The 25,760-nt window shown below is 36.9% G+C and overlaps 1 protein-coding gene across 2 annotated transcripts in view; it reads right to left on the bottom strand.

The window, feature by feature from the left end:
• Positions 1-25,517, bottom strand: part of LOC306859775 (laminin subunit alpha-5-like) — a 67,873-nt gene extending 42,356 nt beyond the window's left edge. For both annotated transcript variants that reach the window (XM_079401023.1, XM_079401024.1), the window contains exons 1-6: positions 25,037-25,517; positions 23,278-23,430; positions 2,895-3,012; positions 1,733-1,851; positions 1,404-1,574; positions 1,191-1,288 (exon numbers count right to left, since the gene is read on the bottom strand). In XM_079401023.1, the coding sequence (XP_079257149.1) occupies positions 1,191-1,288; positions 1,404-1,574; positions 1,733-1,851; positions 2,895-3,012; positions 23,278-23,430; positions 25,037-25,282 (905 nt within the window). In that variant the 5' untranslated portion in view covers positions 25,283-25,517. The remainder of the gene's footprint in view (positions 1-1,190; positions 1,289-1,403; positions 1,575-1,732; positions 1,852-2,894; positions 3,013-23,277; positions 23,431-25,036) is intronic.
• Positions 25,518-25,760: the final 243 nt, after the last annotated feature.

The following is a 25,760-nucleotide window of genomic DNA, read 5'->3' as shown; positions in this document are numbered from 1 at the left end:
GGGCAGCATGTATGTGCCTGTGCTAGCAGCCTGCTGTGCGAGTGGAAGCTAAGGGTAATTTTAACACCCTCAGGCTACAGGAAAGAGCAGATTATGAATGTGTATGATTTCAGCCTCCTGCTTTGGCACACACACACATTTACAGAAAGAAATGGCCTTCAGCTCTTAAAGTCATTGCACACTGAGTCTGAAATTTTCGTACGAATTTTTCGCACGTTAAAAAATAAATATGACCTCATGTTGTGTCAATCACGTTTATACACCGCCTCCGAAACTTTCGTCCGTCATAAGAAAATTCGGATTGGGTTTGATTTTCTGCGTTTTTGCATCCATAACAAGCATTTTGATAAGAAAGGTTGACGAATACGAAAAAAAACAAGTGTGCAAGGACCTTTAACCTTGGAAATATGAAGGTGTATGGACAAATCTGTCAAATATTTGAATATTGGCAAGAGTGTAGCAAAAAAATTTGCATATAAGTGTAATTGCATCTTACCACACTTTTATAGTTTTAAATGACATCATTAAGTGGGATTGTGTGGCAACAACATGGCAAAATACGTTTAATTGACTACACTACTATTCAAACGTTTCGGGACGGTCAGATTCGGTCAATATTCAGTCAATATTATTACACTTTAAAGTAACTGTTTTCTGTTTGAATTCGTTAAAATGTAATTTACTTCCGTGATGGTAAAGCGTAATTTTCAGCATCTTTCCTCCAGTCTTCAGTGTCACATGATCCTTTAGAAATCATTCTAATATGCTGATTTAATGCTCAAGAAACATTTATAATTATTATATTAGTATTCTTACTATTATTTATGTTGAAAACAAAACATTGTTTTTCCGGATTCTTTAAAGGGACAGTAAATGATGATTTTCAGTTTTGGGAGAACTATCCCTTTAATGAACAGAAAATTCAAAAGGACTGCATTTATTGAAACAGAAATCTTTTGTACGATTATAAATGTCTTCAGTTACTTTTGATCAATTTAATTCATCCTTGCTGTATAGAAGTATAAATAAATAAATAATTATTCAAATTAAAAAAACACATACTGTCCCCAAACTTTTGAACAGTAGTTAAAGTATGAGTACAGGAAGGTAAATATTTGTATAACGTCTTGTGGCACACGTAGCCTGGATGGTGTAACTTCTGACTTCTGATATTCTTAAAAGTCACTTACTTGTATGGATCGTTGGGATCTTGGGCATTACAGGCCTCAGCGTGGCCATTACACACACATCTCCCTCCAATACTGATGTCCTTAATACTGTAGTAATACTGAAGAAACAAAATGCAGATAATATGTTACAGTTAGAATAACTGATGGTTGTAAACATGTATCTGATGGAGATTTGTTTGTAACTTCTGTCTATTCAATAAAACCGAATCGTACTCTTCGTGTGACCGTGGGGTCTTTCAGGGTTTTGCCCATCAGGTGACCCAGCAGCGTGTTGGTGCGCAGGAAGCGCAGGCGGATGTTGGTGGCCTTGGTGAACTCCCTCAGAACCGGAGAGTAGGAGAAGTTCATGGCGCCCGGACGTCCGTTCACCAGAGACACCACAATCTGAACGTGTGAGAGTGATTAAGGAATCATAAAAAACTCAGACATCCCAATAATACCTAAAGTATAAGTACTATAAGTGCATCTACAGAGATATAAGCAGGAAAATTAGGTCAGTGGGCAAGAGCCAGTGTTTGGACAGAGTTTGTCTGTGTCCATACCTCTCCATTCTCCAAAGGGACAATGCGTGAGTACTCTGTTGTGCAGATGACATCGTTATCATGGTTGATCCTCTCGATAGTCCTCTGGCCAAACCGCTCGATACAGTCTCTCTTAGAGGCTGGAGCAAAAACAGAGACATGAATAAATCAGTTGGGAAAATGTCAAATCAAAATAAATTTCCCTTGCAATGACAACTCTGTCACTCACATGAGATCCAATCAATTCCCAAGAGAGAAAATCAAGCCCTGCCATTCATTTTTTCTCGTTTGAGAAGCTGTTTCACTTGGATGAAATAGGGATCTCAATAGGGAAGAAATGATGAGCGATTAGTGGACTTTGATTTGGTTATTAATATCTTTAAGTCCCGTGTCATGTAGGACTGTGTATTTAAAAATAATTTAACATATCAAAGAAAATACCATAAACATAAAATTATTATAAATTTAAACATAACATAATATAATACATTTATTTTAATTATTATTGTTTATTATATTAATAATATAATAATTCCAATTAATATACATGTAAATTATATTTATAGAATATAACAGTAAAAATACCATTCAAATTCATATAAATTACTAAATTAAACAAACATAATATAAAGTGTTTTTATCTATCTATCTATCTATCTATCTATCTATCTATCTATCTATCTATATATATATATATATATATATATAAGCAATTACTAATTTCCCCCCCCAACAAAATAAATAATTCATTATTAATAATGAACGCAAGGCTGACTCTAGACTGAATTATCATCTATAAAATCTACCATTTATAAAGTCACACTGTAATCCGTCACACAATGTTCTCTCTTCTCTCCATCTTTCTGCAACATTCTGCCTGTTTTCTATATGGAGTCATGGAGCCAATTGTGGGCTGATGGATTGTGAGTTTAGCAAAACAACTGAATATTACATTTCATTATACTGATACTGCCAAACCTCCAAATGCCAGCAAAGGACTGTAGTTATTGTTGCCAGGATTGTGTTGCCACCTACAGTACCGATGGCCTTTAGTGTCAAACAAAACAACTCAATATGTGTGTGTTACAAACACGAATGCCAGAGAACAGAGAGAACTGGCCAAACCTGACCTTTCTCACTTAACCCACACTATCATTCCAGTACTCATTTCAGTATTACTCACAGGCGAAGAACTGCCATGGCTGATATGTTTTCCCAAAGTCAATGGAGCGCTCGAGCACCCATAGGTCCGGCCGGGGCGAGTTGGCAAACTTGATGAGCACATATGCTACATGGAAAAGCTGGAAATAATAAAAAGAATCACAATGTAAGTTCACATATGAATAAAGTCTTATTTGAATAAAACTGTAACAGCAGCGATCAGTCAACTTGGTTTTTCAGTATCAGCAACAGCCAGTAATAAACCCATATTAATATAATCATATAACGAAGATATAATGAAGTTGATGACATCACCACCACCTTAAATTTCCTGCAACTTTTCACATGAAGTCATCATCACATATAAACTCAAAAACAGCTGAACTCTTCTGTCATATCAGTCCTGTCTCTCACTCTGTCTGATGGGAGTGACCCAGCATTAATAATCAGTTATGACTGTGAGTGCATATTAATGTCAAAGCAATGTTGTTTTTACATGACTGATGGATTGATAAAGTCACTGAGGCTCACAGATGTTTTCCCACAGTGACTTAATCAAAGACATGGACATAATTGGACTGCTTTCCCTGAACTCACTCCATTAGCGTCACTCCATCAACACAGTCATTCTGCCCCAGAGAGAATGAAAGGTGGAAGGAAGTTTATCATTAATTATCAATTATCACTAAAAACACATCCAAATATCTGATTATGTTATTGTATGTGTGTGTATATGTGTGTGTACAGTATATATATATATATATATATATATATATATATATATATATATATATATATATATATATATATATATATATATATATATATATATATATATATGTACACACACATACACTGCCGCTCAAAAGTTTGGGATCGGTAAGATTTTTTATGTTTTTTCTTCTGCTCATCAAGGCTGTATTTATTCCATCAAAAATACCGAAAAACAGTAATATTGTGAAATCTTATTGCAATTTCTAATATTGGTTTCCTATTTTAATATACTTTAAAATATAATTTATTCCTGTGACGTAAAGCTGTATTTTCAGCATCATTACTCCAGTCTTCAGTGTCACATGATCCTTCAGAAATCATTCTGATTTATTATGAGTATTGAATTATGTTTTTCAAAATTATGTTTTTTATTATTCGTATACGTTTTTTTAATAATTATTTTATTATTATATTTTTATACGTATTTTATATAATTTACATTATTATAATCTCAGGACAGTTATATCACCAAGACATTTTTACTTGAAGCCCCACAAAATATTTTAAAATGAAATTGAAAATGTTCATTATAAAAAAAGCTGTGAAGTCATGAGAATTGCATTTCTACCATTTCTAATTGCATTACCTGATATAAGAACTTTATCATTCTTCTCTGAAGATAAATCATGGAATTAGATAAAAAATATTTATTTTAAATACTGTTTACGAAACATTTCCCCATAACAAATCTGACGAAAGCTAAAACTGTTCCACCTGACATTCATTTGTGTCTTACTATCTCTACCGCTCTCAAAACACCAATGCCACATTCTCATGGGAACGGCTGATCTGTCTAGTAAAGAGAGGGAAAATATAATGATGATGGGCATCAGCTCCTATAAAACTATAAGAGCAATCCATAGTGGAGCATCCTACAATAAACATCAGACATTCTTCATCTAATCTCTCTGGAAAAGTGTCTTCCTTAAGAAAGCCAAGGGCTTAATGCTTAAACATCCATCCACTTCCTCTCGAAGCCCCTCAGCTCTGACAACACAGTATCCCCTTCAACACACACACACACACAAAGCATCCCCCACCAGCTATACTAACTTCCACAACCCCTCAATGCAACGCAACCCCAAAGCTCCTCTGCTACAAAGAAGCACTTCAGCCACATCAGGGGCCTTTGTCAACGCAAGCCTCCTCACAGATACACAGAACAAAAACACATCTGTGGAAATATCTGAGGGGAGAGGAGAGGTGGAAAGGTGGGCTCTTTGAAATGGGCATCAGATGCTCTTTCTTCCATCAGTCAGACGGGTGGTTGGTCACAGGGGTGTGAATGAACATGAACTTCAGACTGCAGAGAAATCCCAGCAGCCCGTGTGTGTGTGTGTGTGTGTGTGCACACACTGCACATATATTAGGAACTTGCTGAAGGATGCAACATGAGGCAGGACGTTTTAGATGAGGATGAGATTATATCCAGTGATTTGGTTGTTTGATGGTTACTTATTGGCAAAAATAATTTATTGTGACAGAGTTTTATTTGGTTGGGTTGGGTTTGCTGCAGCGTGAGGTAAGTGTGTTTGAAATATTCAATAAAAGTCTAGTTGTGTCCAGACTCCCTTGGGGTTAATGATTGCATAAATTCCTTGCTTTCTGCATTTCTTGTGTTTCCATAGTGATAAGAGTGGAAACACACAATCAGAGAACACATGAATGCTTGGCCAATCATTAAGCACCTGAGAAACCAGCAACACCTTGGTCAACAGGGCAAAAGAACACTGTTAAACAAAAGGTTTCATTCTGGATTAAGTTGGCATGTGTTACTTGGGGCATATTGAGACATATTGAGATATCATTTTATTGGGCCCCTGATACACTCTTGCTTGTTGCAGTTATAAGTGAACAGCATCGGTGAGGTGTTCTGTGCGTATCTGAACATGCTTCAGCGTGACAGAAATCTGGTGTGTACAGGGGCGTCACATTCCATTCCCCTCATCTATACTCTTATCCCACTCATATTTCCACCTATATGTTTCCTTAGGGCCTTAAATGTTAATTGGTTATTTATTTTCTCAATATTATGTATCATAATATTCAGAGACAAATCGACTTACACACAAAGAACAATGCAAGCAATTTTTCATAAGTCAAAAAATATTCACACACCAAAATTAAAGTATATATTAGGATACATGATAAGGAAGAAATGCAGCTGAGAAAAACAAATAAGTAAATTAATGAGATTATGAATTCATAAACCCCTTTTTTTTTATTAAAATGGAATTATATATAAAAACAGAAAATCTAGAAAAATGTAAACAAAAAAAAATTAATTTGCAAAATTAAACAGAATTCCTAACAATTTTTCTCCTTCAAGTGCTATACCAATATGACTAAACACAAAACAAAGCTATATAATTTGATGCCAAAATTTAACTTATCTGAATGAAATTGTTTCAAACTTCCAAACAATTAAAATAAGCAATTTAGTCTCAGAATGAATAACCAGCGCACAGTTCAAAGAGAGGCACTATTTTATTTTAAAAACGCATGTTTGTTTTTGTGTGCAAGGAACTCAGACTTGGTGTGAATGAGCCTTACAGAGCATGTACAGTACACTCAATGCCTATGGGCTTTTCCTTTTCCCTCTCTCCCTCTACTCCTCCTATCCTCTTCTTCCTCCCATCACTCCATTTTTTATCTCTACACCACATCCTGTCATGATGTAAGCTTCTGTCTGAGTACAGACATCAGTGTTGCTCTGCAGGAATTCAGAGGAAAGGAACTGATCCACCGCTGGCGTTCCGCAACCTCAGCGTTCTGACTCTGGAATAATGGCCTGCCTATGTGGAGAGCAGGAGAAGGAGGGATAACCATGACAACAGGGGATGCCGTAACAGCTGCGAGAGTCCGGTCACACACATGTCATAAATCCTGCAACATGGTGAGCTGGTATGTACATGGGTCGCTGAAGTGAACCTGCGATGGGTCACTCCAGAGTTCAAAGCTCAAACACAGCTGCTGCCCCCCCAGAGACAGATTGTGATGGGGAGTAACAGATCCCACCGTTACAGCCCATTCCACACATGCCTGTGAGAGCTGTGTTTACTGCTATCAATTCACAGCTACACACTTACAAAACAGCACAGACTCTAGAGCATCTTCTTACTTCTTCCTACATGTAACCTCAGGTCATACCGGATACTTTTTCTCCTTCAAATCACAAAAATGTACCACAAAAAAAAAGGCAAAAACTGCACACCTAATCGCGTACTTTCTTCAAATTCTTATGCTCAAGTACAAGTAATTGTAACAATGATACTGAGCAAAATACCACTAATTATGCAGCTGAAAAATGCCTTGAAGAAAGAACATACGAATCAAGATTCAGCCTATATAAGACTGAACAAGTTAAGGCTTGAAATCAAGAGGCACACGGGTACAGATAAAGCATTTTTGGCTCAGATAAAGCATTTTGATGTCAGTAAGAGAAGACAAAATAGTGAGTTGAGATAAGAGATTGACAGGACAAGTAATGCAAAGGAGACTGAGGACAAGACGATAGAGAGAGAGAGTAATGTAAGCTAAATATGTCTGCAAGACAGGATTTATGCTTACACGTGCATAAATGTGTGTCCTGATACACCGTGCTGTTGAACGCTCTTATTCCTAGCTGAACTATAGCTACTGTAAGCATCTGAGCAAGTGTGAACATGAGTAGACATTGGTAATTTGCATTCAAAATACAGCACATATGACAAAACATACAGCACTGCAGAAAAAGCCTGCATAACTTTCCGCCAAGCTGTTTGGAAACTCTGCAGACTGCCAGAAAAGGACATGAGGACAATGTTAGACTGAATGTTCTATAACTGCAGCTTAAGCTTTTAAACTATGCATACACAAGAGGGGTCCTTGGAATGTTTGAGAGAAAAAAAAGAAAAAAGTGATAACAGTAACATTTATTTTAACAGCAAAAAAATTATAAAAAATTGCATATATTCAAGAGGAGTTTTATGAACTGAAAATGTTTATCTTATCTTTTATCATTTACATTGACATTTATTCATTTAGCAGATGCTTTTATCCAAAGTGATAGATAAAATAGACACAGGAAATAGACACAGGAAATAGACACAGGAAGTGCTTGCAATACAAAGTTTCAGCATTGCTCAGAGTACGTACTAGCTAGACAGGGAAAGAAAGCAAAGATATTTTTTTTCAAGTGATGACGGAAGAGATGAGTTTTCAGGTGTCGCTTGAAAATTTTCAGGAATTCAGCATTATTCCATTGAGGGGTGGGAAGTTCATTCCACCAGCCAGAAACATTTATATATATGGAAAATATGTATATTTATATTGGGTATATATACACACACACACACACACACCGAGGTATATATTGTATATATGGAATATATATATATATATATATATAGAGAGAGAGAGTATAAATATGGAATATATATATATATATATATATATATATATATATAGGGTAGAAAAAAAGACACATAGTTAACTAGACACTAAAGAAAATATTTTTCACATAATATCCCATTATTATATTTTATATTTATGGCAAAAGAAAGCATTTTGGAAATAACAAGTTGCCTTTGTAGTATAAGTTTGAAGTAATTTTTTTTTTGTTTAAAGCATGGATGTATTAAGTTAAGATTAAAAGTAACTGTAAAGACATTTTACATTTTACAAAAGTTTTTTATTTCAAATCAATAATGTTTAATAAATTAATTAATAAAAAATATTTTAAAACAATTTTAAAATGAATAAAAGATTAATAAAAAAGTTAGAATTTTCTATTCATCAAAGAATCCTAAAAAGTATCATAGCTTCAAAAAATATTTAGCAGCGCAAACATTTTCAACATTGACAATAATAAGAAATGTTTCTTGAGCAACAAATCAGCCTATTAGAATGATTTCTGAATGATCATGTGTCACTGAAAACTGGAGTAATGATGCTGAAAATTCAGCTTAACCATTAAAGGTAAAAATTCCTGCTGAAATATATAAATTTATATAATATCTACTTTAAGATTAAAATATTTTAAGATTAAAACCACTTTTATATTTTTATAATTATAAAATCCTACTTTAAGCCATGACCATCTAAATGAGATTAAACTGACCTATAGTCAAAGGTAACACTCGGCTACTACATACTGCAGCTAAACTACTAAACCACATGCTATAAAAATGTCCAGAGGTGCAAACATCTCATAAAAAATACCAACATTCACAAACAGGTGTGCCTCACCAACCCAGAGCGGGAATATTCAGCAAGCACAACGCAACTGAAAGAAATCTATAATGCCATAAGCCCTCACTGACAAGAGAGCTCTTGTGCTCATACGAGCTTATATCATTCCTGCAGACAGTAGAGCATTAAAAAACAGCATGCCGTTCATCAGTTCTCAACTTCTAGACAGAAGGATGTCACCGATGACATGTATAATCACACCTCATTTCCCGGGAATGCTGGATGGGCAGCTTAGATATAAGAGTGTGTGTGTGTGTGTGTTTGAAGGATGGTCATCTGTTCACACCTGCTCTGCATGCCTGAATCCCATCCTCCCCTGCTGCAAAAGCACTACTATCAGTCTGGACTAATTTGAGCATTCCAGCAGTATTGATTAGGGATTCCTCTGAGGACCACGAATGGATTTGGGAATGCTTGCTACAGGGTATGAGGGAGGGTTGAGAAGGTGGGATTTGTAAATTCCAACCATAATTAACCATTAACTCCTGACCAGGCATTTTTATAATTATAGTTCCTTTGGAATGACATGGGAAGATCGGAGGGAGTGGGCTATCTGTGTTTGTAAACTGGGAGGTAAAGTGGATAATTGTTACTAGTTCAGTGTTCACCCTGATGGTTCTGCTCTTAGCTTCTCCTGTGAGTCTCTGGGAAAGAGCGGTGGGTGTTTTCTGTGTCACCGATGCTGTCCAGACTCTAATTAGATATTCCTGCCAGAGTGTCTAATCTGTGTTTCTCCCATCTGCTCTAACACACACACACACTGGACCCAAAGGGAGTTCTCATGGCTCTCCCAAACAAATGAAACAAAGTGAAATATGCTTCAGGTACTTCCATGTAGTTTTAGTATTTCAAGACCACAAAAGAAAAAGAAAGAATGACTCAATCATAAAGACAATCACTTGTTTAATTCCTGAATAAATTAGTATTTTTCAACAAATAAATTGAATGAATGATTCACTTTTAATCCCTGAATGGATCTACATGTTTAAACCGATCAATTGAATGAATGATTCAATTACTCAAATGATAAAAACGGTCACTTGTTGCCAAATACTGGCTTATTGATGTAACCTGCAGAAAGAAGAAATCCCCACCTGACCATATATCCAATAAAATAGTCTGCATGATGAGCATGTTGTACTTAAGTGGAACATAATTACACACAGAAATAGACTAAAAAGGACAAGCTGAGACTAATAAATGCAGCGCTTGAAGCAACCTCTGAAGTCTTTAAATAAAAGTGAATGTATGGGCTCTGTGTATACCCTTGATCAGGCATTAAGAGTCTTGAATCATTGGTGGACCCCCGGCTCCTCTGCCATTGAAAAGTCCTGAAAGAGGAAGCAGGAAACAAGAGGCAGCGCCCTCCTGCCCAGCGCAGTCGGAAAGCCTTTTGTGTTCCTCTCGGAACTCACTGAGAGGTTAGATGTGGTGAAGGCAGGTGCCCTCTCATTCAGCACCATGAATCACCATAGTGCTATATTAGACATGGTTCAGTCTCAACTGCGACCAGTTTTAATTTGGGGTCATGATCCACATCAAGACAGAACAGCTGTGACTGACCACTGAAATGACACAAGAAGATCTCAAATCGTATCCAAGATCTTTATTAATTATTACATCACAAAACTTATACAATTTAACATCAATTTATTAAAAGTTTAACACAAATTATATTTAGGGCCATATGGAATCCTTCAATTCAATGTTTTGTTTTCATTCAGTACAACAATAGTTTGGGCATCACATGTGCTTTAGTTTACAAAACCGCATTTATTCATATAGAGACACGCAGAACATGCAGGATTTATATGTCAATAGCAGTCTTTTTGTGGTTTAGTATTCACAGACTCAAGGCCATATTGTGATTTGATTAAGTGTACAGCTATACTTCTGATTAATTCATTCAAAATTTGCCAAACTTTGTGACATGCTGCACTACACAGTAAGTTCCATCTTATAGCCCTAAATTAATTTTGATTAATTCTGGATCCTTCAGACCAGAGCTGTGATCTAGTCTGTTATTTTTCCCTTTCTCTACTTTCTGACCTGTCAGAAGTCTTTCTTTTTCTTTTTAAACCCTGTCTTGTCTCAATCTGACTAACTGAGCTTTGGTCAGGCACTCTGAAGCCACGTGGTATGCGTATTTGTGGAAGAGCCCTACGGATATCCCCGTCTATGACTGTTGCGTTAATCACATATTGTGGCCAAAATTCCATCAAAAATAACTCATCAACCTCATTGAACTGAATGACAATTTGAGGGGGGTTATCACCAAAAGGGTCACCTTCAGCCATCTCAACTAGAAACTAATATACTAAACTACCCTGTCTCAACTCCTGCTATTAAGAGCCTTTGAGGTACACCTGCTCTATTTAAAGCCTCCGCTTGGAATCCTGGCTGTGATGTCATCGGTGTGATCATTTGAATATTCTTCATTTAAAAAACAACAAATGCTCCACAGCTGGGAAGGCCCCGTTTACACTAGTGCGTTTTAGTTTTAAAACGCACAACTTTTGCTATGGTTAGGCCTATCGTTTACACTACTCTGGCGTTTTCGAGGTCGAAAACGAAGACTTTTGAAAACGCTGCAGACCCCGTTAAAGTTTGAAAACTCTGGGGTTGCGTTTCAGTGTAAATGGACCAAAACGGAGACTTTTGAAAACGATTGCATGGCTGCCCACATTCGCTCTGCGTATCTTTGACGACAGTGCTCGTTATTGTTCCCATAGATATGTGTTGGTAGATTCCCCATTCAACCGCTCCAAGCACACAGACGCGTCCACCATCTAAATAATAGGGAATCTACCTACACATATCTATGGTTATAACTGCATGAATGGTCATGTGACATGCGTTTTAGGTTGTGTAGTGTAGACGGAGATAGTTTCTGAAACGCAGCGGAAATGCCAGTGTAAACGTTGATCATTTTCATTCTAAAACGCCGTTTTAAAACGAAAACGCACTAGTGTAAACGGGACCTAAGATACATTAATTATAAATGAATTATCCAATAAGCCTGTTTGTGTGTGTAAAAATGTTGTACATAAATATATAATTTTATGTTTAAATATATTATCTAATAAATAACATAAATATATAATTTACATACACAAGATTCTGCTAAACTACTACAGATATTAAAACATGCTCCTACAGAAAAGCATTCAGAAGTGGATTGGGAGTGATTGGGAGTGACATCAAATATTAAATTCTGGGTTGAACCTGAAATTGCGATGACTGACACTCACCATAGAAATGTTTTGAAAAACCCCTGATCATTCAAACTCATGACAACACCTGAAGATTACTGAGGCTTGAAGGAATCCATCAATACAAGGAAGAATAGGCACTAGAGCAATTTTTTGGTGGTGCACAAATATTTTTTTAAATAATTTTCACGTTTGGAGTCCCACCTAGAGAGGAATAATCTCAAGACCCAACAAAAACAAAGGAAGCTGCCGCAAAAATACACAAAATACAAGGCTTGAGGAGTGATGGGCTTTTACAAACATGTACCCCCAAGTCAAACTCAGGAATAGCTGCTTCACGTCATTTGTATTTGGAGCCCTCCTCTCACATTCAACCTTTTATGGCCCTTCAAATGGAGGTCTTTTTTGGCTTGTTTATCTGCCCTTTTTATCTCAGATGGAGAGAGGGATGGATTTATCACTTTTTCTGTCATTCCTCTCCTGGGTTCTCATGCTTGAGGGCAGAGTTTAGAAATCCTCTTAAAGGAGTAAAAGGACACCCTGGAAATTTATATCAGAACTGTGGCGCCATGATTTAATGCATCTATTGTATACTATATAGACTACATACAGAATATAGTTGCTTTCATGGGCGTCAATGGCTGAAATCTACTTATGAGACTTTTAAAGTGCCTCCTTCACTATTTTCTAGGCTGCCCAGTTTCTCTGTCTCTTGATTAAAAGTGGGGCCTAAAAAAGGGGAAAGGCCAGTGAAAAAAGCCCCCTTCGGGGCAAAGGGAGGGGGGAATGGTATTTATATCCCTCTATTTGCCCCTTAACCAAAGTGACCCCTTCTCCGCAACAAACACACTTCCCCTCCCCTCTTAGACCCAACCCAACCAATGAGCCATTGAATGGATGAAAGACTCCAACAACAGCTCTTGTTGACCCGACAAAAACAAACATTTACTCTCCCATTAACAAGGCCAGCGCTCTGTTCTCGCGTTCACTCTATCCTTTCCCATCTTTTCAAGATCCTGTACTTTAAATTCAAAAAACACTATCATCTATCAGTGTGGACTGGAGAGGAAGGATTCAAGAACAAAAAAAGGGAAAGAACAAGAGAGATGAAAGGGAAAGAATGTCCACAAGGACTAAAATTTTAACGCAGTCAGGCAAATGTGGAATAATTCTATTTCTATGTAATGATTCACTGTGTACTTGTTACCGTCAGCAGTGCTGGGTAAAGCTGCCAGTTCAGCTGAGTGTGAATTCGCATCTATTCATCAGAGGAAATAATAGGACACATCAGGGCTTAAACCACAGATTGAACTTTACGTCAATGTGCCCAAAATGTAGAAAGAAACTTTTGTGTATGAACCAAACACATTAGCATTAAACTATTAATAGCCTGACTTCATAATGTCAGCTCATTCCAAAGAGCTGCTGAGAAATGAATTATGGAAAATTCAGATAACATTCTGATCAAGTGCAATGCCAGTAATCTCACTATATAAAGTCTAAAGGGGAATGTGCTCTGAGATTTTTGTTTATCCTGGAAAATTTGTCATTCTGGAAAATCCAGATAAAAACACGGCAGCTGGTTTTACAGTTTTTATCTGAATGATGACTAAAAATAAATTTAACAATACAGCTAAAGTCTGATGGGCTATCAATATTTTTATCTTTCATCAAAGTGATCCCAGTAATATCGTTCCTCTGTGTCACTGTTATAGTTAAATAGTTGAATATGAATATTCACAGTCTGAAAAAAAAAGTCTTTGGACACTTTAGCCACATTAAAAAATGTAAAAAAGCATGTGCTTTATATTTGATATAAAAATATCAAAACAAGATTATTACTATTATTTTAAAGAAATATAGCACAAGCATATATGTTAATATAATGAACTACACCAGTGGTTATTATTCTAAGACACCTGCTAGAACTTAAGGGGAAATGACTTCAAACATCCACAAAAAAATAACCTTTTTGAAAAATTCACTCAGAAAGAGAAGACAGTTCTGAAAAAAAGCTCTGTTAGTAATTGTTTGCTGATGCAATTTGTTATTTTGTATCTAGTGCTGTGGAATTCAGGCATTTTCAGGTGTCCAGATACTTTCTTGGGCCACTATATATTGTTCAAACACTAAACAGGCTGGTATGAGCTTATTTACAACACAGCATTAAGATCATACTGTGACACAAGCCAGAACTTCCTTTTAAAGTAGAATCATCGATGAGCAGAAGATTTTACCTTGCAAAAATACACATCATTTGCCTTTATTCACAGCAAGTGAGAAGCCACAGCTTTATAGTATAAAGATTGATAATGAGCTCCTAATGTGTGAACATGAGCTTGAACTCTGGTTTTATATCTAACAAACCAAAAAAGGAACATTTTAGATCTACATATTCTTGACTGACAATTACAGCAGTCAGCTTTGGTTTGCCACTAGTTAATCAGCAGAATTATGGAGCAGCGATAGGTCTTAAAACCTAATCTGTAGACATGTCGCCTGCGAATAAGAGCTATCTTGCAGGCAAAGCTCAGATAAGCAAGGTCACACTGCAGGTTTGTGTACCTATCTGCTGGAAGGCTGCAGGATCTCCCTTTTGTCTCAGGCATGAGAGAGGTCTTGGATACGTGGAGGTGGGTTTATTTCTCTACAGCATGAAGGAACAGGTTTCAGCAGGAATCAGGGGCGTAGCTCAACTCTGCCACATTTCTGTTTGAAAACCACTACGACAGCCCCCACAAGCCATCTCAAAATCTCCCGCCTCGTTTTGGGGGTCAATTGTTCATTTGGGTTTGACATTTTTTCTTGAAGGCTACCTCCTGGCCAGAAGGAGGGGAATGTGTGAGGATCCCTGAGGAGGTGTGAATTGTTCTCGTTCATTCCTATGTGACATGAAACAACAGCTTTCATGTCCAACAAATCTACATACATGCTTTTGTTAAAGTTGACAACTAAAGATTATTCAGGAATTGTACTGGGCATGGATATAAAATTTAAATGCTAATTTAATGTGATTAATTAAGTAAAAATAATATTATGAAAAAAAAATTAAATTAATCGTGCTAACTGAAATGATGATTTTTTGTGTTTTTGTCAGCCAATAATTCAATGTCTCTGAATTATCTTCACTTGGGAATTTAAATGATGTTATTATTCATAATTATGGCTTATTGTGATCAATTAATTGGCAATTAGCCTAAAAATATAAGCAATTTATAGTCTTAGCATTAAGCAATAACATCTCAGAAAACAAGTCTAATATCAAAGTGTTTCCTCACAATGCTTGGAATTTCTGAGCTAAATGAAAGTGAACAGGAATTAACTATTGACCCTGAAGTTCAAACAAAAATCAGCCAATCTTATCTTCAGTTTCACTATTCCTGACTATTGTCACGTTAACCTCACTTATCTGTCAATATCCTCTCCTTGAACTCCTCAAAGTTCACTGCTTCATTATGAAGACGAGTGATCTACTCCTTATCCTCTCTTCTCACAAAATGCTGTTGAAATGCTCTGCTAATATTTGAGAGGGGAGTGGAGGAAACTGACTTGCCCTGCGACGCTTACAGCCAATAAAGGAGATAAGAGCTATCTGTTCAAGACTGAAATCAGGAAGGGAAGAGATGAAGGTTGTGGACCATAGTGACATGTAGATACACTGTGAGCAAAACCGGAACATGAGGAACCGAACTAACAGAATGACTGGAACATGTCAATAAGAAACTAATAAGAAAAGCAGAAATGTATATGGCTGTGTCTGCTGATCCTGATCCTCTCCACAAAAGTCTTTCCAAACAGCATCCTTTCCAAAGAGGGCAAAACCAGCAATTTTTGAAGGGAAAATTGAGAATTTGGGATTGGATCATTCATGATCTCAGTTAGAAATGACTACAATGGCAAAACACCTATAAATAGGCAGTAAAATCTAACAGAATACATTCTATAAGACTCTGTACACACATGCTTACTACCCAATGCAATGGAGATTATGCCAAGAGAATAAACAAACAACAGTTAGACTAGAAGTGTCTAATCTTTAGATCTTGTTTACCACCAATATAGAGAACCTTCATCCACATAAATGAAGAGAAGGTTCAGAATCAAACCCATCTGCCACACAGGGAGATGTGCAAAGTTCTCCCATGTTCAGATGATCTATTTAAACCTGTCAGCTAAGTGTTTCTTAGTAAAGAAACCTTACAATGAAACCCTAGCCCTGAAAATAAATACAAAAAATACAATAAAACATAGAAGTATTAAATTGTATTATTTAAAAAATACAAATATATATAATAGTTTTTCAAAATGTATAATTTTTGAGGCCAGTGAAATCCATGACATCATCACAATCATATGCACATTAGCATACGAATGCTTGTGTTTATAGATTTATAGTATTCAGTAACTTGACTAGCCCTGATGAATGATTTTGTGAGCTACACTGATATACAGAGTTTAGCAAATCATAACAGATATTCACATATAAAGGGTTTTGTTTACCCTGTGGGTTTGCATTTTTCAGATAATGTCAAAATTACAACTGTTTTTGGCACCAGAAGCATTGAAAGTGGACATCTGGGAAATAATAAAATGCTACAAAAGTGTAGAATATGGCCCCTTTAATAAATAATAGGAGGTGAGCAGAGGTCAGCAGTGTGTTTGGTGTCAGTGAAGATATATGCATTTGGGATTTAAATGGGGCCGCTGCCAACAGGGATGCTGGGGGAAAGACCACAGACAAAACCGTCCGTCATGATCGATGGCTGAAGTCGAGGTAGAGGGCTCTGAAGAATCTAGTCCAGGAGTTCAGATCCCTGCTGTTTCTGAATTAATGATGGTTCACACTCATGGGCGAGACACTATCATGGACGTCTGTTATGTACAAGCCTGCTCATACTAAAGGGAAGGGCAACTAGGGCTCTGACTAACAGGAAAGATTGGATCATATAAAGTTTTTCTTTGTGCCCTTGTCTCCATGGTTACCTCCTATTATGGTCAGATTGTGCGGTATTGTCTTTTCTTCTCTTTCCCATTTACAGGCCCATTTTCATGCTTGGCAAACACCATGAAAGCATGGGTGAGAAAAAGGGCGGACATTTGTATATGCATGTTTGCGTGTGCATCTGTTAGCGTGTGCATGACAAACAGGAACGAGACATCTTCAGTTTAAACAGAAAAAGAGAAAGGAGGAGGAATGCAAGAGGAGAGGTGCGTCATAAGATCCATGCATAAGAGCAAGAGTATCTCAGAAGAGACATTATTCATAATATCAGCTCATGTTGGATATGGATCTTCAGGTCTGACAGATAGAAAGCATGTCGTGCTTTCCAGTGGAAAAAGTAAAGGAAAAGCAAGGGAAGATGCTGAGAACTGCACAATGGGAACTTTGTTTGCCAAGGTATGCAGGCCACACACTGGGACGTCCCATACCTGAGACTATGAAGAACACACACACACAAACTTTGACAAGGTAGATCTTGAGACCTGAGGCATAATGCACTGTCAGTGGAAAATTAGTGTCAATGTACATACAAAAAATTTATAAAAATCAATTCATTTTCGGGTTACACTTTATTTTGACAGTCCACTTTAGACATTCTACTAACTATAAGTAACTCTGTAACTTCATGTCAACCACATGTCAACTAATTCACATTAATTTGCAACTACATGTCTACAAACTCTCAGAGTAGACTGTTTAGGTTTAGTGTTTAGTGTTAGTAGAATAAGTTGACATATACTTGCAAAGTTTCTTATAGCCAGAATGTTGTATGTTGTGGACCCATCAAAGTAAAGTGTTAGAAGTTATTAAGCAGACAGTCTACTAATACTCAGTGTTGGGTGTAACGCGTTACTAAGTAACGCGTTTCTGTAATTAAATTACTTATCCACTGAAAAAGTAAAGTAAGGGATTACTGTTCATTTTTAGGTAATTTAATTACAGTTACTTATAAAGTACTTGCGTTACATACAGTAAATAATTTCAACAGTTCTAAAAGCAATATTGAATTTGAAATCTAAATTTACCGTCTGAAGATATTGAATGCAATGGCTTTAACCCTCCGCGTGCGGGTGCGTTCACTTTCAGATTTTCCTGGTTCACAGAGAAACCTTAAATACTCAAATCAGGGCCGGCACCAAGAGGGGGCATTCGCGGGCAGAGTTACGGTGCCCCCCACTTTCCATCCTCTCCCCTTCTTGCTGAACGTGATCGTTTCGAAAGCGAAAGTGAAACCGGTAAAACAGCGCACATAAGAAAGCGATTGCACGCTTTAGCGAGCGTCAGAAACTGCACGCAATCACAGATTGCACGCTTCCCATCCCACCCCGAACCCCCACCACCACCACCCGCCACACACACACACAAAACGTGATTTGTGCCCCCCCCCAGAAATTCAAATGCCCCTCTGATGGAGGTGCCCTGGCGCCGGCTCTGACTCAGATACATATAAGGCTAAAATCAATAGAATCTAAAAATCTTGAAGTGTCTACTTGACACTTGAACGAATTCAAATTAAAAACTAATGTTTCTGATTATGCAATCCATATGAAACTAAAGCAAGGTACAGTCTTTCCCGTGTCTGAGCTCATTATATGCAGTCACCTGCGCGCATATGCCCTCACCTAGATACAAAAAAAAGTAAAATATTAAGAAAAAAAAAATAATCTAATATTCATCATTTTTGAAAGAAGACCTGCTATGAGAAATTTACCTCATAAGAACAGCGCGATCTGACATTATTCAGCAGAGAAGATCATTTCTGTAATTTATTCTTTCCTACATTAGTTAACGTGTTATTTTGACATAAACCTGTACAGATTTTACTAGTTGGGTTTTTCCTGAACATCTTGCCAAACTGAAATGTATTGTTTAACTTTTAAGCCTTTTTGTTATTCAGATATTTTGCAGAGTATTTCTATTTGTTAACCAAAGGTGGTTACATTTTTTTCATAAAAATGTTTAAGTATTACAGTTGTTTTAAAGCTAAAAGTCTAAACTATTCTATGTTTGACTCGAATTGAAAGAATATAGAGTTTAATTTCTATTAAGGTTTATAGGGATTTTAAGATGTAGCCTAATTAGCGATTTGAATAATTAAGTTACTTATTGAGTAACTAAGTTACTTTTCAGATAGAGTAATTAGTAAAGTAATTTAAATACAATATTGATGAAGTAATTAGTAACTGTAATTAATTACTTTTTGAAAGTAACTTACCCAACACTGCTAATACTCTAATGACTGCTAGTTGACATGTAGTTGCAAAGTTACTTACTGTTAGTAGAATGTCTAAAGTGGACTATCGAAATAAAGTGTTACCCATTTTCCTACTCTTTCCAAACCTGTATGACTTTCTTTCATGTGTGGAAGACAAAAGAAGACATTTTGAAAAAGATTAAAAGTGTTTTGTTCACACACTGAAAGTCAATGGGATTTAATTTATTTTGGAGCCCACTGGCTTTTAATACAAGGACAAAAAATAGTTGAAACATTCTTCAAAATATCTTATTTTATATTCAACAGATGAAAGTAAATCATACATTTTTGGAATGACATTTTGGGTGAACTGTCACTTTAAGCTAGCTCCTGATCACATGATCTTTACATAATGGCAGGAAAATAAAAATAGACCAAGAGAGAGAGAAAGAAATGAGTGAGAGATCAATACATCCACCTCTACAGCCTTGCCATTGGATAAACTCAGTTTTTACTCAATAAAAGGAAAACTTTAGTTCGGTCCAGCTGTCACGACTGGCATTATGCCCATCTCCACGCATGGCACACAATGGGGCACTTTAGTCCCCATTGAGTCCCACTCAACACCCCCCTGACCCCACAAACACACTCACTCAGAGTACTGTGCAGCTCTGGATTAGACTTCACCTATTTTTAACTATTGTTTCATATGCAACAAAAGGGCCCAGAAAAGGGCACAGGATTCCTGAAAAGTATTTTTAGGTATTCAAATGATTAAATGGTTCTGAGAACTTGCAATATACTTTAGCACACAGTGCAAACTTCTGCACAGGAATTTTACTTGTGTAAACAAGCATGTTTAAGAAATACAGGGAAAAATAAGAAATAAACAACCCTGTATATTTAAGAGTGATGAAAGTCTCCCTGACAGGCTTGATTATTGTTTTGATGCAGTGTGGGGTATAATTTAGACCTGTTTCCTGATGGGATGGGATCCATCCATGATCTTCCGCAAATGATTATAGGTTGACGTCTGAATACTTCAGACAAGAGCTTAAGTAATGAATCATCATGTTTAGGCTTGGCTAAGTACATTAGTGGTTATTTCCCAGGCATTTATGTGTTATTAACAGCAAGACAGAGTTTGTTTTTGTCTCTAATACTTAACTCTGAGTGATATTAAACTAATGTGCCCTGAGGGATCACACACACAAATGAGGTTACATTAACAATGAGCATTTGGCTAGGAGAGGTCCTGCAATTAAGTGGAAAACATTTTTTGGCTTAAAGGTACTGTAAGCGTGTGTTCCATTAGACTGAATCAGACTGCTGCCCTGCCTTCAACCGCATAATTTTCTCCAAAACCTGCCCTAGCTATGTCAGCAAACCTGAATACATAAAATATGCCATATGGCAGTCCACATTGTCAAAGCATGCATATATTTAGTACAGATTTCATTTTGTTTTTGCATGAATATAATTATTTTACCCAGAGAAAAATAATTTAAATTCAGCCATTTACAACCTAAATATAGTTTTGTATTAAAAAAAAATACTACATTTACTTAGCTCACTTATCGATTATCAGCTCACTATTAGAAAAAAAGTATTAGCTCAAATGATTTGATTTACAGACACCAAAGCTGAAATGTGTTTCTTTTAACTTGTTCATTACATTTCAAGTAAGCTTGTTAACATGAACAAATCTGTTGGAAAAACCCCTGCATAAATGCTAGTTAATACTCCACTGCATATTGCAGAAAAAATGTGCAAAAAGTGTTTGGGGTCATTTAACAGACAGAAAAAGAGAGTGAGCGAGAGAAGCGAGACATGAACTTTGGTTGTGATGGGGAGGGTCGTTTTCTCCCTGAACAGGTTGAGACAGATATTGAGTAACTAACATTCCAATCTAATTCATCTGCTCTGAGGGGTCAGAAAGAGCCTCATACCTGTGTTAGAGGAAGCCCCTAAAGCATCATCACTATTACTGCTCCTCATACTTCAGTTATAGCTCTGAACAAACCCTTAACTATACAGTATTAGACTTTTGGTGTTTAACTAATCCCGCTCTGCTTGTGGTATTGACAAGAATGATATTTCAAACCATTGTGGAATGATCTCTTATACTCTTCTAAGAGATCTAACATCTGTGTTAAACTTAAGAAATGGTTGCTTGGCCCAAGTAGGTTTTTCATCAATTGGGCCAAGCAACCATCTATTAACCATTATTCATTCATTAGTAACTACATAGCAACATGCTATGCAAGCCACTCAGATCACCTAGCAATGCCTTGGCAGCCACCTAAAACAACTGTGCAACTCACATTTTCTACATATGAAGATTTGATTAATATATGTAGCACATCTCTCTCACTCTCTCTGCTCAGTGATGTGTGTATGAAAGCTCATGTATAGCTTTTTAACAAGCTGGTTTAAGTGGCACTGAAAAAACACCAGCCACATAAAAGAACTCAGTACAAAGCCAGTCACTGCTCTCTGCCTCCATTCAGAGAGAGAGAGGGGGAGGGAGAGAGAGAGATTGAGAGAGAAAAGAAAGTAGGTTGTACAGGGCTTAGTCTGTCACATATTACAGCCATGTTCAGCTGAACTACATAGCCAGGTTATACATACAGCAATACTGCTCTAAGAGACAAGACTAAATATATAACAGCTACTCAAATGATCAAATGTTTAGAGTCAGTAAGATTTTTTTTTTTTATGAAAGAAATGTATATTTTTATTCAGCAAGGATGCATTTAATTGAATGAAAATAAAAGTGATGCATTTAATATGTAGTAGATGCATTTATAATTATAAAAAACGTTGCTATTTCAGATAAATTTTACTTATATTTAACTTTCTATTCATCAAAGAAACCTGGAAAGACAAAGAAATGAATCAGCACAACTGTTTTCAGCATTGATAAAAATGTTTCTTGAGCATCAAATCAGCTTATTAGAATGATTTCTGAAAGATCATGTGACACTGAAGACTGGAGGAATAATGCTGAAAATTCAGCTTTGCTTCACAGAAATAAATTAGCATTTAAAATATATTCAAATAGAAAACAGTTAATTTAAATTGCAAAAATAGTTGAAAATACTGTATTGCTGTTATTACTGTATTTTTGATCAAATAATGCAGCTTTGGAGAGCATACGAGAAAAATGTACAAATATCCAAACTTACAAACTTACTTATTTTGCAAATGGATTCAAACATGGATTAAATGTAGCTGTAATAATATGTAATAAATTAATATTGAATAGGGAATCTGTATAACTTGACAGCCTTTCAGGTTTTTCTGTGTGTGCAGATTCTTTGTGAGCCAAGGTAATACATCTCTTAACAAAATTATTATTATATTATATTACAAAATTAATTTTAGTCATAAAATAAGATGTGATCCAAGCTTCTCATGCTTTGTAGCTTGATCGCTAATTGCTTCCCATTAAATCCAGACAAACCACTTCTTGAGACATGAGGCTAGAGACTGTGTCTAAAGAGCCTGGAACTCAATGGAGAAACTTTAGTTGGCAGTAAATTGCTTCCCTTCCTCTCTTTCTCATTTGGGCAGCATATAAGCTATATGCAGCAGTGCTGACTGTTTATGTAGAAGCCACAGGGAATGCTGGGGGAGAGCATGAGTAATGTTTATGTATCATGACAGTTTAGAAAGTAATAATCTTAAATGGCCTCTGGCTGTTCTGCTATTCACAAACAACAACCTTCGATACACAAGACCAAGACGTGAAGTGTTCAGAGCAAAACAAAAACACCTCTTGATACTCCAGACACAAGTATGAATGGATGAGATTCAACTTAGGGTCCACCCTTGAAATTCTACACTCATGTGCAATCCACAAAAGCGCCTGCTGTAGCCGAGTATCAGATGACTCTACTGTACGCTGAATAATCTGAACACGATATGTGCGTGTGGGTGGGGGAGTGATAGAGAGTTGACAAATGTAAGGAATGCCTCAGTAACATACCTGTCCTAAGTCCAGAGTGACGTTGACCTCGTTGTATTTTGTACTGCGGGAGAGAGGAGGGCTTTGCCACCATCGCTCGGTGCCATCGATGGCATTGTTGACGGGATGCGCTCTGTTAGTGTCTTCTGAGGTGCAGATGTCACAGTACTGGCCCTGATAACACAGGAAGTTCAATTTAACTCTAAATTAAGTTCCTGTCATAATAAATCCTTTGAAACGGTGATCAGCAAATAGTTTTAGACACTTGTTGCTTAGCTGGATTTGTAGGAGTTTACTCTGCAGGACATTTTAGTGAAAACATCAGAAGAAACCAAAGAATTCACTCCCTTCGTTATCCAACTTCTGGCAACCCAAACTCATTTTTATTATTATTTATAGCTATTTATACTTGGCTAGGAAAAAAGAATCAGTTATTATAGTATAAATGAACTACACAGGAGTGAAAAATCAGAAATTCACCTAATTATGTTAAGACCACCCATGTGTGAAGGTTTCAGAGATTGATGAGATAAGATTTCCTTTGGCTAGCAATTAATTTAGCCTTTACTTACAGCCAATTACCATGGTTACTATAGTTGCTGTTATTACTGTAAAATAATCATAAATTAATATGAGGTAGAAATAACACCCTAAACAAGTGCACATCACTGTTTTTACTGCATAACACAATAACAGTAACTAATAGTATAACTATGGACAAGCAAAGTTTGGATACTGATGAATATAAAATGATTGTGATTTACTTAAAGTGCAGTAAAAATGGACTGCAGGCATGTGATGTTGTGTCTTGAGAAGATAACCACAGGAGGTGCCTGCAACAATTGATCAGGTCGCAACATTTTATTAACATATTCTTTGAAGCGTGGTGAAAATCTGTGTGCGTGTGCCTCCCTCAAGGTCTTATATGAAATGCCACACATTCCTCTGGGAAAATCCCAGTAGCAGTGCTACACGGGGGTTGCGTTTTACTCTTTACAATGTTTAAACATTTCACTCACTCGCCAAAAAGCTAAGTCGAGTCTCCTAAGCCTGCTGCTTATGAGGCTTCAGTGGGGGTCTCTTATGAGGAATCATAGCGCTTTATAGGGGTCTCTGGCCTTTTCAACTTAAGCAGGTGCTCTCAAAAAAAGATCAAGATACTGCACCGTTCCTCAGGCCCAAAGCACTGTCCTGATTTTACAAACAAACAAAAAAATTAGATTACTATGTTTTTCGACAGGGTACTAATAAGTCCAATATACATGATAAAAAAATTATGGTAATACATTTTTAGGATGTGTATTATGGCAGTGTATGTGTGTATATGTGACCCTGGACCACAAAACCCAGAGTCAGTTTTTTGCTGAATTAAAAAAAATCAAATAAAAGCTTTCCATTGATGTGTGGTTTGTTATGATAGGACAATATTTGGCCGAGATACAACTATTTGAAAATCTGCAATCTGAGGGTATGCATATCTAGCAATGCATATTACAATCAAAAATTAAGTTATATATTTACGGTATAACATTTACAAAATATCTTTATGGGACATGATCTTTACTTGGCATAAAAGAAAAATCTATAATTTTGTGGTCACATGGTAATTCAGCACTATGGTAGCATCTGTTATGTGTAGCTACAAAAACGATAAAAAGTGCATTTCACACAGTCAAATAAAGTCCAATATTATAACTAACACAAACTAACATCAAAATGTGCTTTTATCAATTTTTAGTAACGTAAACCTAAGAAAAGTAATTATTTCCCACATCTTTACCTGAATAGTCTGGCTTGGGTCCCCTAACATGGGCCCCCCGACCAGTTTGCAGTACAGGTCTTGAATCGGCTGCTGGCTCTCGTCCACTCCGCAGGTTGCCGTGGCCGTGATTTTAGTCCCCTCCGCTAGATTAAAATACGGTGGGTGCAGACTGAATCCGTTCACGCCGTTGATGGGCAACTCCTGCGCCGTTAAAGCTTCAGTGAGCAGCAGCGACAGAAACACCAGCACCGGTCCCCTCGCCATCTTCACCTGTGCCGCACACTCAACGCTGCTACAGCCGGTCAAAATATCCACGGAGCGCTTGCTGTGGGGTTAGTCACGGACATCTGGAGAGACCCAGTACACGGAAGGAAGTTTCGGTTTCTTTGTGTGTGTAAGGCACAATAACAGGCAGATACGCAGCTCGGTGGGCACCTTCTCTTTCTGTCTCGGTCTCTGTGCTGCTGGCTTCGGTTCAGAGAGGGCAGTGCACTGAGTGTGTGTGTGTTGAGAGAGGGCAGTGCAGTGCGTGTGCAGTCCTGTCTCTCTCTCACACAGTGCGGGACCCAATGAATAGGTGTTATGTCATTGCTGAGGACCCTGTTTCTGCGCATTTATAAAAAAGAGGGACAAAAATTCTGTCATTTACTCACCCATATTGTTCCGTATGGCTTGCTTCTGTGGGACAAAAATGATAAAGTTATCACTGTCTTTTATGGCCATGAATGGACACAATAAAGCC

This window comes from Barbus barbus, assembly GCF_936440315.1.
Source record: "Barbus barbus genome assembly, chromosome: 40".
Taxonomy (NCBI): domain Eukaryota; kingdom Metazoa; phylum Chordata; class Actinopteri; order Cypriniformes; family Cyprinidae; genus Barbus; species Barbus barbus.
This window is presented reverse-complemented; position numbering and strand designations above follow the sequence as displayed.